At 41.6% G+C, this 23,556-nt stretch overlaps 1 protein-coding gene across 2 annotated transcripts in view; it reads right to left on the bottom strand.

Moving 5' to 3' along the window:
* cacna1hb (calcium channel, voltage-dependent, T type, alpha 1H subunit b) overlaps positions 1-22,498 on the bottom strand; it is a 42,377-nt gene extending 19,879 nt beyond the window's left edge. Inside the window, exons 1-10 of one of the 2 annotated variants that reach the window (XM_044347405.1) lie at positions 21,142-22,498; positions 18,800-19,053; positions 10,250-10,343; positions 9,845-9,978; positions 9,357-9,454; positions 7,960-8,119; positions 5,644-5,956; positions 5,368-5,460; positions 4,650-5,229; positions 2,563-2,939 (exon numbers count right to left, since the gene is read on the bottom strand). In XM_044347405.1, coding sequence (XP_044203340.1) covers positions 2,563-2,939; positions 4,650-5,229; positions 5,368-5,460; positions 5,644-5,956; positions 7,960-8,119; positions 9,357-9,454; positions 9,845-9,978; positions 10,250-10,343; positions 18,800-19,029 — 2,079 coding nt within the window. In that variant the 5' untranslated portion in view covers positions 19,030-19,053; positions 21,142-22,498. Of the gene's footprint in view, positions 1-2,562; positions 2,940-4,637; positions 5,230-5,367; positions 5,461-5,643; positions 5,957-7,959; positions 8,120-9,356; positions 9,455-9,844; positions 9,979-10,249; positions 10,344-18,799; positions 19,054-21,141 lie in introns of both variants that reach the window. The other variant, XM_044347403.1, reaches the window with a different exon arrangement.
* Between the last annotated feature and the right edge of the window lie 1,058 nt (positions 22,499-23,556).

The following is a 23,556-nucleotide window of genomic DNA, read 5'->3' on the forward strand; positions in this document are numbered from 1 at the left end:
CCAAGGCATAGAGCAGCGCTCAGCAGACTGCAGGTCCTGAGGACACAATGCCCTGCGGCAGTGGACTGGCATAGCAGACTACCATGGCTTAGAGGCAAGGGGAAACAGAAGAGGGGTTAGCCACCAGGCCAGCTATTCAATTGTTCTTTCCAGTCCAGTCCAGTCCATTGTTCTTTCTGGTCAACGTTCGCTCACTGGATAACAAAATGGATCTGATCTAAACTTAATTGTTGTGTTTTTCTCCTGGCAGAAACTTGGCTAAACAGCAACGTGACAGACTTGGTTTTTCAACTCAACGGGTTGCTATTCTTTAGTGCAGATCGGAATCAGCTGTTGGGGAAAACCCAAATGATTGGTTCCTTAGATTTGTGACATAGGAAATCCTGCCTGACTGAATCTGTGTTTTTGACGCTGTTCTCGGTACACTGCAGTTTCAATGCTCAGCCATGACATTGACTGCTTATTTCACTTCTGATATGTCTTTTAGCATATGAAAAACACCACATGGACGTGTTAACAAGGTTAAAAACTTGATCTTCATCAGAGGGGGTCTTTAAAGCAGCAGTTCTCAAACTGTGGGGCAAGCTCCTCCTGGGGCAGTAAAGGTATTGCATTAAAGATGGGCACGACTAAAAAGGGAATTCTGGAGCACATCTGAAGTTGGAGTCATCTGACTGATGTCAAAAAAGAGAGCTCATCTCTTGCTCTATTCTGAGAAAAGTTACACCTGTATTTGTCTTTTGCAATATATAAACTTCTACATAATGTTATTTTTAAAAAAAAACATTCAACTTGTTTTGTTAGTTTCACTATTATAATTCTTATTAATGAATTATTCCCCCACTAAACTAGTTTATAGAGGGGTGAGGGGCATGAAACGCAAAGGTGGGTATGAAAGAAAAAGTCTGAGGATTGCTGACTCAAGGCCCCATTTCACTCAAATGCATCAGTCCAAAACGGTGCTTATAGATCTCTGATTGGGAGCTTTGGGGACCAAAAACAACATGAGACAAAATTCTGCAGACAGAGGCAGAAAACTTAAGACCAAACTCTTACAATATGACTGCTGCTATGACTCATGTCTCTAAACAAACCAATCAAATGGTGTTACATTTTGTAAATGCAGGTTTTTGAATAAAGTTTAGGGGGAAAACACACTTGGAGATGCAACAGAAAAGAAGCTTGTGTGACTTGTGTGGCTGCATTTTCAAAATACATCAGCAGCACAGATGGGTGACGCAAGCTGATGATGTGTCTCTGCTTTCATTTACTTTCTCTGTTTACATTGTAGCACTATGATTCACCACGCAGCGCACAATCTGACAGCCTCAAATTGATATCGTACAGTCTGATGCACATTGTGACCAAGATTTATAGGCGTCTCGCACACAATGGTCTAAAAGCATGTTTAAAGGAGATGTAAAGGAGATTTAATGGATGTTTTTATTTTACTTTTTAATATTATGGACAAATTTTAATAACAAACAGTCTATTGTCTGTGTAACCAAAGTCTCATAGTGTCATAGAGCTATTTGTCAAAGAAAAACAATGATATTACAAACATACAAACACGTAAAAGAGCTCTACCATGATTGGGTGACATTTATTTATAACAGTGAACACAGCTACTGCAATTTATTTCTCTCAGCCTGTCAAACTAGCAGAGTAGTGTAAACAAGGTACAGTGTATCTGAGCATGCTCAGTGACATCTGCCTGGAGATACTCTCCAGAGATCAAAAACAAAGTCTCTAAGGTGTTAAACACTAACGCTGGTCACGTTCATGAAATGAGGAAGTGTGTCACCCAGTGCATCGGTATATTTCTTATATGTATACCTCATTGTTTTTGGATGACAATAGATTTTTATAGAACAGAGACAAACACAGGATACACCAGACTTTGGTTACACATTCATATATTATTGCATTCATTCACATATCTTCATTGTTGGTTTTGATCTCTTCAGGGAATTTTTTTGATAATATAAAAAGGATAAAATAGAGCCAGCTTTGTCATCACTCATTTAGTCATTCAAGAAGTTAAGGCCGTCCAGAGCTGTCATATTGTTCAGTAAATGGGCCAAATGCAATCTTCCCTCGTCTCCCACAGTCTTTCCCTGCCTTTCAGCCAATCACAAAGTCAGATCTGTCCTCCTCCTCCTCCTGCTCACTGCTTAATTCGCACTCACTCTGCCCCGTCTCTACCCTGCTCACTCTCTCTCCTGTCCCAGGGTCACGCTTTAATTAACACTTCAGGTCTTATGAGTTTCTCCATCTCCTGATACATGCGTGCATACACCCACACAGTCACACGTGCACACACACACACACACACACAGTCACACACATTTTGTGATCCCATATGCTTGGTGATCTAAGTGTTGATTGGAGGGTAAGTTTATTGACTCTGCCAAACACACACACAATGATTAGCACATCCATTTTCAATCAAACCGCGGTCACATCCAATCTGCGAAAGGCACGCACATAGCTATGCACCTGCACACAAATAAAACGCACTCTCTTACTCTAGCACACACACACACACACACACAAACATACCTGTTCGTGGTACTCTATGCCCATCGAGAGTGTGTTAATAAGGATGGCAATCATGATTCCTCTGCTGAAGTATCTGCTGCCAACAATGAGTTCCAGTTTAGTTCTGAGTCCCGCCCAGCAACGCTCCCATAGCCTTTTCTTTGGCTCAGACACCTGTGCATCACCACGGCAGGGGCTGCTACAGTGGCATGGGCTGTTACTATGACACTGGCTGTTACCATGGCATGAGTTGCTGTACCCATGTTGCTGGTCTTCAGGCTGCTCATTAACATTTTCGCTGTCACTAAGTTGGTTGTAGTAGATGCAGTACGGGCATACTGAGGACTCTCCCGAGACTTCACCTGGCAACGGTAACGCAGGATGCCCAGCGCTCCCACCTGCACAGACACAGAGAGGACATGATATAGACACAGGCCCACACAAATAACACATAAACAACAGCATAGTAAACAGTTGATTCTGTATGTTGCAGTTCTGCCATTCAATAAATTCTGTGTTTGGTAAAGGAGAGCACCTTCATTTCATTTCTGGCAGAAAAAAAAAATCAATAACATGGAAGCTACTGTGCAGTTGGGATGCTTTCTGCAGAGGGGGAGATCTTTTATTAGAACAGGGTATGTGTATGTGTATATGTGTGTGTGTGTGTGTGTGTGTGTGTCTGTGTTGGGGGGGGGGGGGGGCGACGTTGAGTGAAGCGGGAGTAAGATTTCACCGGAATTCATTAGCAAGCAGCTCGGGAGGAATGCTCCAATGACATAACAACAACCACTAATCTAGCACGAGAGCAGTTCACTTGTCATCACAATTACAACAAATTCATGTTTCACTGAAGACTGATATAGTAAATCCAATCTAGTCGTTCTGTGGTGTGTGTCCATAGATAATGTGGGCTGCAAGGAAACTTTCAGCCAGCAGTCTTGCTGAAAATGACTCTGCGCTACATACACAGAAAATACACTTATCTAGAGCTGTGATTTTCAGCCCTTTTGGTCATGATCCCCAGTGCATGTAAGCACATAATGAATCATTTCTACTCACTTTTTTGTGTATGGAAAGTGTCCAAGCTACAATTAGAATTTATTATTGAATTATATTAAAATTCCTTAGCTGTTTTATCTATTATATAACTGATTTTACACATCAATATGAGTTCACTCATCATGGGGAGCACCACTCAGCATGTGAAAAGAGTTGTATACGTTCTGCGGCTGTGGACGGATCTTTCTGAAGACTGAGAAAATACAGTTGAATTATTATTTCTTTTTAGCTTGACTCATACTAGTAACTAAAAGTCAGGAGGTCTCGGCCTCTGCTGCTTCAATTTTTCCTTCCATTCTTTTTTAATTGGTCTCTTGTGAGTTCCTCAATTTTATAGAGGTGCAATTTTATGGAGTGGCTCCTTAAACCCTTCTCAAAATCTAAAAATGAGTCCTTTGGCTGACACTGGTAAATGTACAGTGATATTGATTAATGTGCACAGACCTTGTAAAAATAAGTAAATACATACAATTCTTAAAGGGCCTTTGGAGGCTATACAAAGATTTTTAAATTAAATTAAATGGACAGTTTCCAGTATTTTCTTAAACTTAAAAAATAGATGTGTGGTTTATCCAGTGTAATGTCACATTGCCTCTGGAAAGACATTTTACTACAGTTTTTAAAATATCATTTTTAATGCTTTGAGCACCACCGGCAAAATTACAGTAATCTCAGGGGTGGCAAAAGTCTCAGTAGTTGATATCTCAAAGCTTTGCTGAATAAATCTGAAATTATCTGCATGGTAAGATACTACTGGGGGAAAATATGTTATTTTGTAATTTGTATTGAGTTAACCTCAAAGATTGAAAAAGGGATAAAAGAGATAAAGCAGAGCTATCTGAATAACAAAGAAAAGCAAAAACCTAAGATACAACAGAGGTTTTTTGACTTTTTTTTCTTCAAAAGAATCAAATCTGCTAATGTTGCTACAGTACAGGGGGATCGATGCCGGTCTTTGCCAACAGCCTCTAAATCCGTATGTCTATAGGTTGAGAAGTTTTGACCCTGATAGCATTCACACCCACACACACACACACCTCCGTTCTCACCATGCTCCAACACCAGCTGTGGCAGTCTGTTGATGGTCTCCGTGGCAACCAGCCTCTTCTGGTCCCGACCCTTTGCATCCAGGTGACTGAAGAGGGGTGATATGATGGGATAATTAAAACCGTTCTCTCCATTACTGACGGGACGCTCAGATTGAGGCTGATGGTGCTGGTGATGATGCTGGTGATGATGATGATAAAGCTGATGAAGGTGAGACAGGTCATTGGGGGCGTGGCCTGAATGCCGGTGGGCAAGTCCATTCATCTCCCCGACTCCGCTACCTCTGGCAGAAGCACCACCACTGTCTTTGTGGCACACACACGTGCAATGAAAGTGTGCGCGTTTCTTAGCGTAGAACCGGGACAGTCGTCGCCACGCCTTGCGGCCCAGGTGAGCCAGGTAGCGAATGATCTCCTCGTAGCAGCTTCCCGGTTGGCTGTCGCTGGCCAGCGTGGAAGCTGATTGGTGGAGCTGGCGAGCACGCTGCTCCGATTTCATTAAGGCGTGTTCTCTCTGCTTTGTTTCTGAAAACTGGGTCGCTATGACGACCAGGCACAGGTTGATCATGAAGAAGGAGCCCACCTAGTCACAACAAAACACACACAGTATTACACACTGTTGTGACACACAGTACATTTCACCTGGATGATCAGCAAGTTTAACGTTTTATGCTTGCATAAGTGTTTGTGTATGTGTGTGTGTGTGCGCACAAATACTCACTATAATGAGGAAGATGAAGTAGATGAAATTGTAGAAAGAATGTGCATCCATGACGTAGTACATGATGTCTACCCAACCTTCTAGAGTAATTACCTAAACAGACACACACACACGCATGTGTACACACACACAAACACACACACACACACACACACACAAACACACACACACACAAACACACACACACACACACGCACACACAGCAATCATAGTTCTGTATGGTAGGAAGTGTGCATATCAGTAACAATGATGCATAAAAATCCTTCAAAAATGTACCTGAAAAATGGCAATCCATGCATATCCAATATTATCAAAGTTAATTGCTCCTTTGTGTGGATTAATTTCCCCAGCTCGACACTCATTGTAATACTGGAACCAGTTCACACATGACACCGGTTCATCTATTCTAAGTCCCATCTCTGGACGGGGCTCCTCAGGACCCAGGAAACAGGAAGTCCCGTCTACACGGCGGCGAGGCACATCAGAACACCGAAGCATCCCGTTGTCTCTTTCTGTCGAGCAAATAAAGGGGTGGTCGTCGGTGGCATCTGGCCGATAGTAGCCACTCAGGAAGGAAATGTTATATCTCCTGGAAAACAAAGGTAGAAGGTGAATGAACAAACATTGTATTCTTTTTTATTCATTTTGCATGTAAAAAACACAAATAAACATATATTATTGAACCGAATGGAAGAGCAACAAAACAATTAACAAAGGATTATCTGAGGATAAAGGAGGCTTTATTCTGTGTGTTTCTTATTGTCAACAAATCCCATGAAAAGATCAAAATCTAAAACGCATTAGTCTGTTTCTCAGTACTTTCTGTCTTCTCTACCCTGCCAATGGCAGTCAGCCCATTGGTTTCTAGTAACGGCACAATTATTTAAAAAAGGTTCACAAAAATATAGCTTTCCTCAAACTGTTTTTTTTCAGTAAATGTTACTCAAACAGGAGTAAATAGTGCATTTGTTGGGGACTATCGGCCATGGATTATAACACATTCAGTGCTCTAGTGAGTATTTACCACAGGAGGTTGGTGTATGTGGGACTGATTCAAAATAAACCACAGTGCCCATGTTCATTTAAATTAAGGAACATGTCACCCAGTGCAATGGTGTGGCTAATTTATGTATTTGGAATAGTTTTTGGACAACACTGAAAGTCGCAAAGAGGAATAAGCTATATCAGGCTTTGGCTACACAAACAATACTTATTTAGTAGGATCAGTTCACTTTTGTATTGTTTATTTAATGGGATTTGTTGGTAAAAAGGAAAATACAGAATGTCATTAGCTAGTTATGCTTTAAACTGCCAAAAAAAAAAAAAAAAAATGGGCATAAAATACAAAAAATGAGTTTCTGGACAAATTCAGGTAAAGTCTGAATGATTTTCAGGAAGATAAAGGAGGAGGAGGAACGATTTCTGGAAAAACAGAAAGACAGTATGAAATACACAAGGGGGCTAAAGGAGGAAATGAGCAAACAGGGACAGAAATACAGATGAAGGGAAAAGAAGAAAAGAGAGAGGGTGGGTGGAATGGAGAGATAAGCAATCAATCATGTGTGGTGTAGCGAGGGGTCACAGGGGAACGGTCCTCCCTCACTTCTTATTAGAAAAGGTCATTTCGTTGTTTATGAGGCAGAAAATATCCAAATTGCTGCACTGAAACTAAAATTTAGAAATACACAGTAAAAACCATATAAACAACTTGACAGCAGACTAATGTGACCACATGTGATTACTGTAAAGCAAGAGCCAACAACAATATGATATTGCCTTTTCCTGATAGAGCTGTACTTTGTTAGAAATGCAATCACAGACTCCTGCTACAGTAGCAGAATTAAAAGTTCTTGTTTTTCAATTAATTGCTTTTGGTCAGTGCTGATGGTGCTGTTTTTGTCATAATGCTGTGTTGGAGTGAAAGTGAACTGAATTGTTTGTACATTTTGCAGTATTTAGTTACAGTTAACTGTACATCGATTACTTGCATCGACTCCATATAGAACAAAAGCTGTTTACACTCACCCCTACGTTCACATATACCACCACCAGACTACTGTCAGTGATTATTATCTAGGAGGGACGGTTGAGCGGATGTGAGGTTAGGAGGTGACACATGATGTTACCTGATGTTATGTGATATTATGAGAACATGTTTGTGAACATGTGAGCGGGAGGGAAAGTGATGGTGTAACAGCGTCCGTCAGACAGTGATCGAGCATGACATGAACGATCATGTGGGAGAGAAAAGGAGTGACAGTAAAACTCTGAAGGTTTCTGTTGAAGCAGCCACTGAGAATCACTGGATATCCACACACAAGATTCACTTAGCCTCCTCAATCCCTTGATTTGTTAAATCTAATTCTGGGGCTTCCAGAAGGAAAGACATTTACACATCTCCTGACTCCCAGACGAAGCTGATTAGAGAACAAACAAGATCAGACTATCGGTGATATTGATCCGCTCTTAGAAATAATAGCTGGGTGAAAGAAGCTAATCAGTTGTGAGCAAACTTTTGACATAGGTTTCAGAATAATGAGGCCAGTGCATCCCTTGTTGTTGTGACATCTGTGGGTTACTATAGTAACTCACATCTTGACATCCTCTCCCATGAAACAGCGGTTCCTTAATAGCCCCGCCCACAGCTGCACACCAACGATGCCGAAGATGAAGAAGACAAAGAAGCACAGTGCCAGCACGTTGCCCAGCATGGGAAGTGTATCCAGGAGGAGGGTCACCAGGATACGCATACCTATCAGTGCATGTGCACACACACACAAACACACACACACACACACACTATAAGCAACTGCACACTAGACACAAAAGATTTAAAACCTAAACTTCAGGAAAATGTCAGTCACTGGAAGTCTTGGCCAGACAGGAGGGATCTCTTAATGTATTCTGCACAAAACTGGAGCAGTGCAATTAATTGAATGGCAAATAATTAGAGTTCAAACACTGACAATTGAACCACACTCTACTCTGCTGAAGAAGAGAGATACAAAATTTTTTCCTCCTCACGGCCTCTTGACGTTTGGCTACTTCAAACACACTTTATAAATTTACAAGGGCCCAGTCTGAGTTGTCACAAGGTCACAGAGTGCAGTAAAAAGAAATGTAAAGTTTGTGCGCTGATCTGTTAAGAACAACACAAGCATCACAATGATTTCCATGACTTCATTCACTGTGTCCTGATTTGTTTACACATGCGTCTATCAAAAGGAAAGCAGCAGCTGTTAATAGTTGTGCAGCTTGGAAATTAAATTAAAGAAATGAAGTGGAATTTACAGCACAGTCAAGACAGTGACACATTTTTCATTGTCTTGGCTGTGACTAATGAGGTTGATGACTTTCAGCTGAGGATGTTTCCACACCAGATGAATAGTGCAGGACTTGTAGTTCTTTTACACAGGTTCCATCATTTATAGGGGACAGAAAATTAATTGGACAAGTTCATGTAAACTTATATTAGTCTTGTGCCGTCATAATATTTAATATTTGGTTAGAAATAATTTCTGTTTTTTGTAGTTTACGATCCACCGACGTCTGCAAACACTTGGTGTCTTCCTTGCTGATGCTCTGCCAGGCTTTTACTGCAGCCATGTTCATTTCCTGCCTGGTTCAGGGGATTTTTGCCTTGTCTGGTCTTCAGCAGGTCAAACAGATGCTCAGTTGAATAAAGGTAGGTAACTGACTTGAACAGTCAAGAACATCATACAGTTTCACCATTAATGACCATTAACTAACTCTATGTTTATGATCACTGACCTGCTGCATTGTCCTAAAGTCAGGAGAGTGCTATACTGTTCACCCAATTTGGATGTAAACACATTTTGAAACTTTTAAAGTTGAAAGTCAGCACTTAAACCTCACAGTCACTATTTCACTTAAAATCTAATGTGCTGGAGCACAAAGCCAAAACAATACCATAAATAATACTTTCTAACACTGTACTGTATGTTGGAGGAAAAAAGAGAAAAACTCACTGGGAATTCTGTTGATAGCTCTCAGTGGGCGGAGAACCCGAACAGTCCGGATAGCTGATAGGCTGACATTGTGTCCATCAAGTGAGTACTCCAGCATTCTGTGGAGAGGGAAAGCCACCACTGTGTCACTGGCATCTTGATCAGCTTGACCTTGGCAAACTCTGTTCGTCTACAGGGAATCCATCTGAACGCAGTGCACTGTCTCTGGGATACATAGCCTTTTAACTACCAATCACCGAGGTCTCTGTCTCTCAGGACCGAATGATGCGATTGTCATTCTGCAAAGCTGTCACACACACACACTTCCACCGGTACGTCTAAGCACGCGCACACACACGCTTGACATTTAACTGGCATTAAACAAGTGTCTAAGCTTTACACAAAACACACACATACACACACACTTTTGGCTCATATTTAATGTCAGATGCGCGTGTGTATGTGTGCATGTGTGCGTGTGTGTGTGTGTACGCCTGTCAAACACTCACCCCACTATAACAATGAAGAAGTCCAATCTGTTCCATGTGTCACCAAGGTAACCGTTCTGACCTATGACCCCAAGAGCCACCATCTTCACCACCATTTCCCCGGCAAAAAACACAAAGATCCCATCATCCAGAGCCTGCACGCGCACACACACACACAAACACACACACACACACACACACACACACACACACACACGCACACAGACACACATGCACACAGACACACATGCACACCCAGAGGATTAGTGTAAACTGATTAAGTGGAAAAAAATTAAAGCAAAAACTTTTCAGACCCTTGATAATAAAAGTCTCACAGCTGAACATAATTAGTTTGGAATTTCAGATTGTGTGTGTGTGTGTGAGAGTGTGTGTGTGTGTGTGTGTGTGTGTGTGTGCGTGCTTTACCTGCAGCAGGAAGGGGGTGTGGTCACAGGGCTGGAACATCCCCAGAGTCACGCAGTTCAGCAGGATCGCCAAAATGCTCACACGCTCAAACCATGTGACATAAGGTTAAGGTTCATCAACAGCAGTTTGAACATACATTGCAACAACAATATTGAATATTGACACATTTTGAGAAGCTGTGCTTGTACATTTAGGCAGATAGTTTGACTGACAGAGTGCGTCCCTTCTAATGTACCATCAGAAACCAGCGAGTGATAGTAACATTCATGTTTTTCTTGAGTCTATGGAAGTATCTGCGTGTTAAAATTTGGTTTATGTTATTACAAATGGATGACAACTTAAAGCTATAATATGCAAGTTCTGTAAATAAAGCTAGTACTAGCATGAGACTTGAAAGCAAATCACTCCGCTTCTCCTTCCCCTCCCTCTCCCTGCTCCATCCAGCCCTTCACCTGCATCCTCGTGATCACATACACCCGATGTATAGATTTCTCCCCGGGAACTGGAGGTAACATAGCTCTTCAATTTGACTAATGCAGGTATCGGGAGCTGGCTAGCCCATGAGTAAGTCATAGCAATGCCTTCCAGCAGCTAATGCTAGCTTGGAGCCTCAATACGAGAGAAGTAGTAGGCCAGATGTGCGTTCATGTATTGATTGACAGCTGTGAGTTCCCACCAATGACTTTGGCCTTCTCTGATTGGTTAGAAGGACGAGGCTCGCTAGAAAACTTCAGGAGGGAATATCTCTTTACTGCTGCCAATGAGCCTGGATCACAGAAGCTTTTGAATTCACCTAAATATAAGAAAAAACTTGCATACTTTAGCTTTAAAGGAAAAAACAACATAAAGTGTCTTAGCGAGTCTCCAGTACAACTTTGGTGCGGTTTCTACAAGTCTGTTGACTCTTTTGGAGGGATGGACATGATTTGGTGTTCAGGTGATGGTGGTGGAGAGCTCTGTCTAACACGTCAGTCCAAAATCCCCTATTTAGATCTAGCAACTTCAAAGGCTATAGCAAATGATTCATATCATTTTCATACTCATCAAACCAGTCAGTGACCCTTTGTGCCCTGTATGGAAGCATCTGCATTCATTATGTTTCTCCACTCATTTATTCAGGTTTTTCCCTGTCAGTATCTAGCCAATGGTAATGTCAGTAGCAACCCCGAGGAAACCCTGAAGAAACTGACTAATTGAAGTTAATGGTCCAGCCGTGTCTATCTCGCAGTGTACAAAACATGTACCATGGACTGAACTTAAAAAAAATCTGTCTGAGCGTACACATACAAGTCAATGCGTGGATTTTATGCCACACAGCTTGTAAAATCTAATTTGTAGGCACAGAACTGAATATACTAACCTAAAAAAACAACTTTTATGAGAGTGGAAACTTGCGATAATAAGCTTAAATGTATCAAGCTTAAATTACAAGCACAACTTCTGACAAGACATTTTGACATGTTTAATATTCACGACTACAAAAGCAAGACAGCTACCATGCATCAGTTGGTGAGGCATTTGAAGTCAGTTTAAGTGTAAACTTGTGTATGGTGTGTTTGTGCATCTGTGTTGCTTGCTAGCTGTCAAACTGGAAGAAGGAGGACAGCTCAGAAGTGAAAAACAGAGAGGTTTAAAAGGGAAAAATAGTCTGAAGTAGAAAGTTAAAGGAAAGATTGTGTCGGCTTCGTACAAACACAGACACACACACACACACACACACATTTGAGCGCAAATGTGAAAACTGCTGAATGGATGACAGGAATGTATTCAAGAACCAAGGACGCATACATAACAAAGCCTGGAGCATGCACATGGACTCATACACATAGACATATGTGCGCACACACGCGCGGTCACACACAGAGTCCCCTTCGCGGACACTTTGCTCTCGAGAGGGCGGAAAAATTAATGAGAGTACAATCCTTTATCACCCTTGAGACAGAGAGAGAGAGAGAGAGAAAAAGAGAGAGAGAGGGTAATCCAGTGTCCTCCCTTTGCTGTGGTTGCCATGGGAACCCCCATCTCACCGTGGGAACTGACTACTGAGTTTCACAATCCGCTTGCATCCTGTCTGGACTGGAACACAACACAATTAATACATATACACACAAACACACACACACACACACACATACATAATAGAAAATGACGTCCTTCAGCACAACTCCTGCTGAAGCATCCTTAATTTCCTCGATGCTGAGGAGGGTCATTTTAATCCTGCTCCATCTGTATAAGTTACAGCAGCTTAAATAACCCTGTGTGTCTATAACACTCACATACACACACACACACGCACGCATAGTTAAACAAGGGACAGGGCAGGGTCAAGGTGTGAGTGATGGATGAGATAGGAGAATTTCCACGGTTGGCCCATCATTCAACATCAGCGATGAAACACAGAGGGAACATCCTCTCCTCTGTCTCTCTGTTTCACGCTCTCCATTGCTTTTTCTTTATCTCCTCTCACACTCAACCTTTCCCTCTATCATCTCTCATTTTCCTCTACAGCGTTTTCCCCTCTCTTGGCCCAATTATTTTTCTCTCAGCTCTGCTCCTCCTGCTCCTTGGCTCTCCTTCTTCCTTTATATAGTGCGGTATAATTTCCCATCTTCATTCCATATCATTTCTCGCATATTTTTTTTCTCCTTCTTTCATCCACTCCTGTGCACATACACATACTCTCCTCTCTATCTCCGAACCACTTTCACCCGGTGCCCTCTCCGTCCATTTCTACCATCTCCACAAATGACTGCCCTTGGGTAGAACTCTCTGTTAGAAACCTGAGTCTCAGCCAACAGATAAACTACAACTAAACTTAATAATTAACATCGTCAGAGAGATGGAGAGGCCCGAGAGACCTACAGGGTGAGAGACAGAGATATAGATACAGTAAAGGAAAGGTACAGGAGAAACAGGACCAGGTCGAAACCTAGTATATTGCTGGACCGTGTATGAAACGCTAGAGGGTTTTAATTTTAATCGATGGATACAGGTAGTGGCAACTAAGCCCCTAGGAAGTGCGCCAGGCTTTGACTGAATCCAATTTGACGTAGGACCTTTCTCAATACCAAGAACGCCAAGCTCAGACTTGTGTACTTGCTAGTTCAGACTTGGCAAGTTTGACTCGGGAGTACAGACTTCTAAGGACGGGAGGACGCAGCACGATCATTCTGCAATTGGAACAGCAGCGTACTTGCTGACAGCACAAGCTCAGCTTCAACACAACTACCTGACTGTACTGTGACAAAATAATCTCAGCTCAGAGCTCCACTAAAAAAAAAATAACCTCACTGACAGAGAGATGCTGTAAATCTTGTTATTCAGTCTGTAATGTAGCTATAATAAAAATCTAAACTGTTATGCCGCTTAATAAAATAAAATGAAATTTAACAGACTGATCTGTTCATTTTAATACATTTATATTTACTGAAATGTGGTGATATCTGTACATATAGAGCCCCAGACGCAGGGCTGTTGTTCTATCCAGTAAAAACATGAAGCTTCACTTTACATTCAGACAAACTAATGTGGCAGCTTCAATTGTTAGATTTCATATGTGAGACCAACATTTATCTTCCAAGAGGAATTATATCATGTATCAAAATGTTACAGAGACAGTAGAACCAGCAGTAAATTACCAAAGAGCTGTACAGATCAGGTAATTGGATCATGTTCTCCCCGGGATGACGACAGTTGTGACCAGCCGATCATCTCAGGAGTCGGGCTGCTAGCGGCCGAGATAACCGGCTGTTCTCACCCGGCCAGTGGCTCCTCACATCTCCAAAAGTATCGGAGCAAATTTCCAAATAGGCATTATTTGGATAAACTGACCCCATTTGAGAATCTAAATGGTTACTTTCTCGCCCGAACAAATATTAAAATTTAATAAAGTGACACATTAACAGTCCTACAGCGAATATTACAACAGCTTTTAGCCTGGCTCAAAGTCTCAGCCATCACTGCCGGTTAGCACGAAATGCATTCTGGGATACTTGGCTGTCCCATGCTTCAGCCAACCAGTGGTGTAACTTCATCACTCAGTCAGTCAGTCAGTCAGTCAAGGAGAGACAGTCACGTTTATAAGGCTGGCCCTGCTGTAGCGGTTCAGCCAAAAAACATGGGACAAGAAACAAGTGCAATTAGAGATGAGGTGAAGAAAAATGGCTTGATGCCTGATGAAAAAAAGCACGCAGCTGAACAGAAGGATGAAAGAGGTTAAGACCCTGACAAGTTGAGCTTTTATGTGTAAACAACTGCGAGTGTTACGTGGCCTCCACGCTTTTGTCTTCTCGCTCTAATTGCCTCTTCCTCTCATCTTCTCGTTCCTCCTCCCTCTCCAAGAGTCTCGCCCTTCTCCTCCTCTCTCGTTCTCTCCTCCTCACAAAGTCTCTCTCCTCCAGTGCCAACACAGGTAATAAAGGTCAGGCAGACATTGTAAATCAAATCAGATCACATCACCCTGATCTTTCTGGCATCATCCTCCTCCCTTGGCAAGGATACACATGCTAAGGCTGACGTGCAGGAACATTTTCATATGAAACGTTCATTAACTTAAAAGCATCATCCATAAAGACACACGAGCCATCTGGATACATGTAGGATGTGGGCAGATTTTATTTCTTCATGCTTGCTTGAAAAGGTTTTAGATATCCCAGTGTGGCACCATTTTCAGATACAGCACCCCTTTATATAGAAGTTAACTACAGTGTTAACAAGAACTACTTTTTGGTTATGAGGTTGTAAAAAACCCATTGGCTGGTGTATAAACTCCTGCAGTATGACATTTAGTTTGTCTTTTTAGCTAACTCTTCATCAACCACTCGCCTTCTGGAAAAGTTCTACAGAGACCAAATTAACAACTTATTAACATTTACGACTGCAGACTTGATGGATTGATGTAAAATCCCTTGATGTATGATTTACAAACAATCAATAATTGCAGACTCAATGGCTTAATACAAAGTGAGATACCTGTGACTCCTTATTAATGACTAACATGAAGATGGCAGATTTTTGTTATCTCAATACCAAATATATGACTGCTGTGTTTTACAAAACAACATAAAAAACAACTCTCAGTCAGTCATAAAAAGCTCTATCTGTGGAAAAACTTGCAATTGAGGGAAACCCCAAGGATTTGTTGGAGGTTAATTCAAAGACTTCCTTTCTTGAGTAGGAATTCCCCAAAACAAGAAGCCTGTTTGTTTTGAAGTTGACATAAGTAACGTATGGACAAATGTGCACCATTGATGTTGTGTCTTTTAATCTTACGTTTAATATATCTTGCTGCTTTTGCTTTTTGTATTTTTTCTTTTGATACAATTCTATTAATACTGTGTTTTGTATGTCTGATGTAGATACAAAAACAGAATAAATACACTGGATAAGATAATGACTTACTAACTTAACATTTGATTGCTTATTAAAAGTTTCCAAGTGTAGTTACAAATATTGTTAAGTCATTAATAGGGGTCTTCCTGATAAATTAAAGAACTAGCTACAGTAAAAAGACAAAAGTGTCATGCTGAGGGAGGATCAACACCAGCCAAAGAGATTTTTCACAACACAGATCAAAAAATTGGATTCACAAAAGTCTTTTTAGCACAGAATTACCGCTGCGTGTTTCCCCAGACTCTGTTTACATGCTGAGCTGCGGTGGAGGAATAGTAACACAAAGAAGGGAATTTCATACTAAAAAGACTGTACATGTAACTTTGAAAAATGCACACTTCATTTGACTAATTTGGACTGCTCCTCACATTAACTGAGGTTAACTTTTTTTTAACAAAATGAGGACTGTGGATTGTATTCCCTATCGCTTACATTGGAAGGAAGTGATCTCTTAATGGCCAGTACGAATAATTACAGCAAACAAAAACAGTTTCAATATTCATCATGTGCACTTGACTATTAATTTAAGACTTGAAAATTGTGAATCTATCTTTAAAGCAGTTATAACTGATCCATACAGCATTTGTAAATGATTCATTAAAAAAACTAAGTCATGACTTGTAAATTACTAAAAAGGGTACCTCACTAGAAAGTGGGACCCATCTAAAAAAAATATGTGGTTTTGAATGGCAATGAGTGTATATGAATGAGCAAACTGCTCATGCTCTTTGCTGCTTGGCCCGCACTTTCACTTTGGAATCCACACACACAGACTTGATTAAACATAACCTAGTTAAGCTCAAAGTCTGTCATGTGCAGTGTGTGTGTATGTGTGTGTGTGTGTGTCTGAAGTGGAGGTGGACCAAGTTAAGTGTCTGTCAAGTTGTCAAGTCCTCTGACTCCACCCCCTTAGAGTCTGACAGCTGGTAACCATGGAGACACATTCTGGGATCATATTAATTGGCTGAAATGATTCTGACAGCTCACCCTACTTTGAATAAGTCCTCCTCCAATCCATCGTCTCTCTATCACCCCCATAACGAACACACACACACGCACACACATACCTCAACCCAATTAAGAGACAGTTTAGGAAAAGGAAAAGAGAGCATGATTGATACGGAGTAGCGAGGGCTGAGTGAAAGAGGAAAAGAGAGACGGAACAGAAGAAAAAAGGCGGGCAGAGAAAGGTACTTGTATAGGAGTGACAGAATCAGCTTTTCTCATCTTTAAACAAAAGGAAATGCTCTGAATGTTTCATGCACTGCTGAATAAGTTATGTCGTGTGTGTGTGTGTACATGCACACGCCTCTACACACGTGTGCGCATGTTCCTGTGTGTGTCGTATGTTACATTAAAGGAGCGGGATGACTGCCACATGGTAAGCTCAGCACTTCACAAAGTAGGCACCTTGTTCCACACTTAAAGTATAAGTAACGTTTCCTCCCGAAGAAACAGTTAATAAGAGAAATCAATGGAAAGAATACAAGAAAATGTTATATAATAGCAAAAGCCTATCTTGTTTTTGTTCCAAATAATTTGTTAGACGTGCCGTGGGGTGGAGAGATGTACAGTATGTTGTAAACATGGTACAAAGGAGGATGACTGTGTTTCTAAGAGGGAGGAAATGGAAGGAAGGAGATCGGATATTAATTTGTAATATGTACTGAGTACAAAAAAGGCAGAAAGGAAGGAGGGGTCACCTCAGGAAAAATGGGACTTACAGCTCTTGGGGACTGCCCACCCTCCCTCACTCCACCCAGTGCGCTCACATTAATGTCCCTGTCGAACAACGTCCACCCACATTACTTCCCCCGCAGATCACTCACAGTAATATACACACACACATAGACACACACACACATTGTAAGTTTATATGAATATATATATACGAATTTTTATAAAATGGGACACATGCTAGTAGCCATGCTGTGAGCACACAAAAGCAGATAGAGAGACAGACAGACACGCAAACACACACAAAAACAAACAAATGCTGCAAGCGGAAGTAACCGGGCCGTCGGGGCAGAGCTACGCTGTTGCCAAGCAACCAGGTGATTCCTCTAAAGAGCCTCTCCATGGGAGATTCCCTCGTTTTTGTGAGGGCATTCACTTGCTTGAGTGTGTGTGTGCGTGTGTGCTCGATTGTGTGCGCGCGTATGTGTGTGTGTGTGTGTATGAGATCGTGGGTGTGTGTTTGCAAGTGTGTCCAGTAAGTTAGTGCTGACACAGTGAGCGTACAATGTTCTGGGATGCGACCATGGTAACAGCCCAGCAGGCTACAGAAGAGCTTGGTTCATGGCATTTGTAGTTTTTTTTTTTCTTCTTTTTCCTCTTGGTGTACATTTTATTTATTCAGCAATTATGTATTTATATTTTATAGAGTACACAGAGTGCTGACGGTGCCAAATACCCGCAGACGTGCACAACTACACACGCACGCGCAACCAGAACTCACATGCACATACACACATGCACACGTAAAGTCACAAGCAGTGGAAAATATTCAATTTAGAAAGTCTTGACAAATCCCTTAGGTGTTGCTGACGTTTATGCATGCTTCGGAGTATTCATAGCTGCTCACACACACACTACAGCGGTGATAACTACACACATAGACACACTCAAACCTTCGCATCTACACCAGGAGTGGGTAGAGGTTGAGACAGCGAGTGAGAGACAGGGAGGGGAATGTGAGGTGAGACGATGAAGACAGAAGCAGGGCGAGGTTCGATGGGTGACGTGAGTTTTTACTATTTGTGACTCCTTCTGCTGTATAAATGGAGGCCAGTAACAATGCTACTGACAGGCGACTGTAACCCTGGAGATTCATTAGGGCTTGTCACTATGGAAACCTCCAATCAGGGAAAAATGTTAGCCATCCTTGCCTTCAACTAATGGTTCTAAGGAAATACCTGAGGTCCTCCAAACACACACACACGCACGCGGACATGCACAATACTGACCTTCTTCCTGTCTCCCTTGTGTTTAAACGTAAAGTAAACATCTAGGCGCTAAGTGACATGTAGTTACGGCTTTGAGAAAGTACAGAGCTGAAACAAAAACAGACAATATCTCTCTCATATTATAAACAGAAACACACACAGACGTACAAACACACATATGTTCACAGTGCTTCAGGCTTCAGGTGAAGGATATGGGTGGCAGACGGCTCGAAGGCACCAGGAGCGGGGCGGGCTGGTTTGGGTCAGAGCCAAAAGAACCACTGGTGCTAGAGTGGGGTATGGCAGCTCTTCCTTTTCCTCCTGCTCCCTCTCATCTCCCTCAACTGACACATGCACCTTCTCCCCCTCCTCCTCCTCATCCCCTTCCTCCTGCGTTGGTGCTCTGTGCTGCTCATGCAGGTCTGGCTCCTGAGTGCCCGTCATGGCCGTGCTGTGAACAGCCTGAACCTAAAAGAAGGCGCAGGGCACCAGCAGACTGTTCAGGACACCGTAACATATGGCTTCATGTGTGTGTGCTGTGCTTCTGTGTGCAGGCGTGTGTTTTCTGCTGTGTGGCACTGCAGCTCCCAAAACAAACTGGAACTGCGCAAACTGTCAAGCCTGCCATCCTGTCCACGAGACCCTTTACCCTCTAGCAAAGCAGCAAAGAAAAAAAATGTAAAATCCTCCTCTGTTTTTCTCTGAAACAAAGAGCAAAACCTTCATGAGAAGCGTCACAGCCATTGCGCACTCCAGTCCCGGAAACATAAATCTAAACAGAGTGAACTAATAGACAAGAGCAAAGGTGTAAACACAGAGTCCGTGCAGACAACAGGAAGCACTTAGACCCCTTTGTTATAATCCCACAGCTGTACAACTCTGTGATGACAACAGACCATTACTGATTATTATTTTTAATCCACACTGGCTTTAAACAATCTGGACATAGAAAGAGAAAGTAGCTTACAAGCCTATTTCATATTACTATTAAGAGAATGGAGAGTATGGTTGGGTAGTGATATTGTCTATTCTGCCAAGTTTTCTAAGATATTTTTTTTCCTTGAGCTATAATTTGAGATAAAATCACATGAAACACAGTCACAATGTCTAAACACTGCGGAGCACTGGAGCACTGTAATATCATGTAGGAAATGTCAAAGTGAATGATAATCTTAGTTCAAATTAAGAGCATGATCACAGGAGCGGATTCATATCTTGGCTTCAGAATTGTTTTAATTTGATCATATTTTCTGCTTTATTGGGCAGTATGCAGTGGAGTTTGGCAGGAAAAGATAGGAGTTGGAGCATGTGACTCAATCCACATTGTCACGAGTACAGTAAATACTTGCCATTGGTCTACAGTGTGCTCATTCCATTGATTATTGATCGCCAGAGATTCAGGCAAATTTATTCAAAAGCTGCTGATTTGATGTTAAATTGGAGCAGGAGCTGGATTATTTTGACAACTAACATGAAGAAGAATCAAGACAATATTAGTCTGGGCCAACCATGAGTCCATGTAGGCATATATACAGGACTACAGGAGAGCTGGCATGCAGGTTCACAGTCCAATAGGAGTGTATCACAGTGTGTGTGTGTGTTTGATGGAAATAATGAGATTGAATCGGCCAGTATCCTTCTTTCCTGTGTATTTATGGGCATGTAGCCTAGACTGCGTGAGGACTCCAGGCCCTCACAGTTTAAGGCTTTTTGTTGTGATTCAATAGTAGCTTTTGGGCGGACATCAATTAACCATTGCAAAAAGAAAAGAAAAAAAGCAAATCTTCTGCACAGCTAAAAACCTGCTGATGAGCCCTTTCAAAACGTTTTAAAAACTCATTATGAGCCTCCCTTGCTAACAGCCAGACCATGTGGAAATTAAATAATTCTACTGAATCACAACCAGTCACCAGAATAAAACCTATTCACACCTCAATAAGACCTCTGAGATCCATTAACTCTGTTTCATAGCCTATTCCCACTGCGCACAAATGCATAAATTGCCCACATTTTCATTTTCTTTTACCAGGAATTAAGAACAGTGTGTGTCGTCCGCAATTAAATATTTTCTTTTTACTTAAAGTGTTATATCGTGATATACATCCCTCTGAAGGCCAGCCAGTAACATATACCTACGACATCTATGAGGCTACAGCATTTGCCAGCATTCTTCTGGCTCGGAGCACTCAAACGAAAAACATTTTTTTATTAATCTTATATTAATTAAAGTTGAATATAAAATCAAATATCTCAAAACAAGTCTCAAAATTTTCATGGTGTTATATGATGTAAAACAATATAGGCATACATAAAGTAGGCTACCCTAAGTCATTAACTTACAGTATACTTCTACAGGCACATTGTAGTTGCCTGCAAAAATATTGTATTGTATCTCATTGTGGATGACACATCGCCATTTACATAGAGCGGCATCATAGGATCTGGACATTTTCTTTTGTGCCGCGGGCATTCACCCAGCGCTGTGCCCGGGACAGCAAAGCAAAGAAAAAGTACATTTATTACACAAACGGCAAAAACTTTGCCTGCCGTCCTTACCTTGGAGCAGCGTCCATCCACCAGCGTCACTCACTCCGGGTCCGCCGTGCGCCCTGAGCTCCCGGAGCCCTGGTGCTCCATCTGAGAGCAGCCCGCTGGTCCTCTGCCTCCTGCCACCCCCCCTCCCCCTGCAAATCCAAACTCAGTTCGCCAGTCGGCAGGATGAAGAAAAGATAAAAGATGAGAGAGGGATGAGGCGCAGAAGTTTCAATAAACGGGGAAAGTAAAGTTAAACAGGACCGGGTGGCTCCCCGTGCTTCTGCGTCCCCTCAGCCCCTGGACGCGCTCTGCGGTGTCAGGTACCGGAGTTCAGGCGCACCGGGGAGACGGAGAGCTGCGTCAAGCCCGCCAGAGAAAGGCAGACCGGAGATACCAGGATTTTACCTTCACAATAAGACAGTATGGTCCCGGAAGCCCCCTGTACGAGATAGTCTTTATAAATATTAGCTAATTGTTTAATAAAATATCAGTTTAAAACACACTGACTGCTCCTCAACTTGTAACATTATCGTACATATGCTGGACTTAAGGTCCCACATGGACAAAAACTGTTGCCTTCTAGAGATTATGAGACAAAACATTTTACAATAAAAACTGTACTATAAACATATAATTGTCATATAGCACAGTACATAACTGTAGGCTACTATATAACCTATAGCACAGTAGCTACATAACTGATGGCTACTTATAGAAAAGTACATAACTGTAGGTTACTATATAACACGTTTGGGCTGCTTTCATTTTGACAGTAGCCTACAAATTATTTAAAAAAATCATAACTTAACATGTTTTTCTGAGTGAATAAAGCTGTATTTTACCTTGGAAAAATTTTTGCCCCAAACTAAACCGTTAAGATCCCTCTGTTTCCTTGGCAACCAGATGACTAACTAGGCTATAAATGCCAAAGTGAACAAGTAGGCGCCACTTGACTTTGACACTTAGCTTAGCTATAAGGGAAACACACAAAACTGACAGCATTTACTATCACCAACCAACTATTTGTTAGTTACATTCTCTAATTTCATTAAGTTTGTTTACTTTTCATTAAATTAGTTATTCTGAGTAAATAAAACCGTATTTCACCTTGGAAAAACGTTTGCCTCAAACTAAACCGTTAAGAGCTCTCTGTTTCCTTGGCAACCAGGTGGCTAGCTAGGCTATAAATGCAAAAGTGAACAGGTAAGCGCTACTTGTCTTTCACACTTACCTATAAGAGGAAGACACAAAACAGACAACATTTACCATTACCGACCAACTATTTGTTAGGTAATTTCTCTAATTTCACTCAGTTCATTCACTAAGTTACTCTGCTATTTAACTGCTGGTCATTTATAACTACCGGCTAGCATTATTGCTTCCATCGTGGTGAGTGTTTTTTTTCCATTAAAAAATCTTGATATTGTGGCACTTTATGTTCGCCAATAACCGTTTTATTTTTGAAAGCTTTGACTGGAGACCTTCTTAATGCTGTGTAACTTGACAGTGATGGAACGAGCATGTGACTGGTCCCCTCTCCTCCGCCTCACAGTGCACCCCATCCCAATATCCCTCCTTCTCTGCCTGGAGTTATCTGACCAGCCAGCGACCCCGGCGGATAGGGTGTGTGTGTGTGTGTGTGTGTGTGTGTGTGTGTGTGTGTGTGTGTGTGTGTGTGTGTGTGTGTGTGTGTGTGTGTATGAGAGAGAGAGGGAAAGGGTGGGCAGGGGATGCTGTCATAGATGATGCTCCACAGTCACACTCAGCAAGGGTGTCGATTCACTAAACCCAAAGGTGTGGCTGAGCTCCAACACAATACCTTGAAATCAGCTTATGCTATGTTAGGTTTCAGGGAACAAGGAATTACTGACATTATATTTAGTCCATAGCACAGTGGCTCAATGGTAAAAAGAAATAGCCTGTAACAATGTAACAATACACAATTACAAGTAAAAGCTCTGCAATCAGTTCATGTTTTTTTCTTTAGTAAAAAATTGTTTTTGGCCAAATGTGCTTCCATTTCAAAAGTTAACCTCTGCAGAGTGGCCCCTGTCAGAATGTTTTGTCATGATCATAGGCTTATTATTACTGATGCAAGCATTCACATGTTTTCAGTATTTTTAATTAGAGATGCAACAGTAAGTTGATTAATCAATTAGTTGCCATGTATCAAATTAATTATCAACTACTCTGATAATCAATCGTTTTGAGTCATTTTTTAAGAAAAAAAAGTCAAAATTCTCTGATTACAGCTTCTCAAATGTGAATATTTTCTGTTTTATTTAGTCTTCTATGAAGACCTTTGGGGACGTCACCTTGTGCTTTGGGAAACAATGATCAACATTTTTCACCATTTTCTGAAATTATTATTAATTTCTACTGACTTATTGAGTAGTTTAATCTACAACACTGGATAACATTTTATTAGCTGAGGAT

Source organism: Thunnus albacares, chromosome 3, assembly GCF_914725855.1.
Source record: "Thunnus albacares chromosome 3, fThuAlb1.1, whole genome shotgun sequence".
In the NCBI taxonomy this organism is placed as follows: domain Eukaryota; kingdom Metazoa; phylum Chordata; class Actinopteri; order Scombriformes; family Scombridae; genus Thunnus; species Thunnus albacares.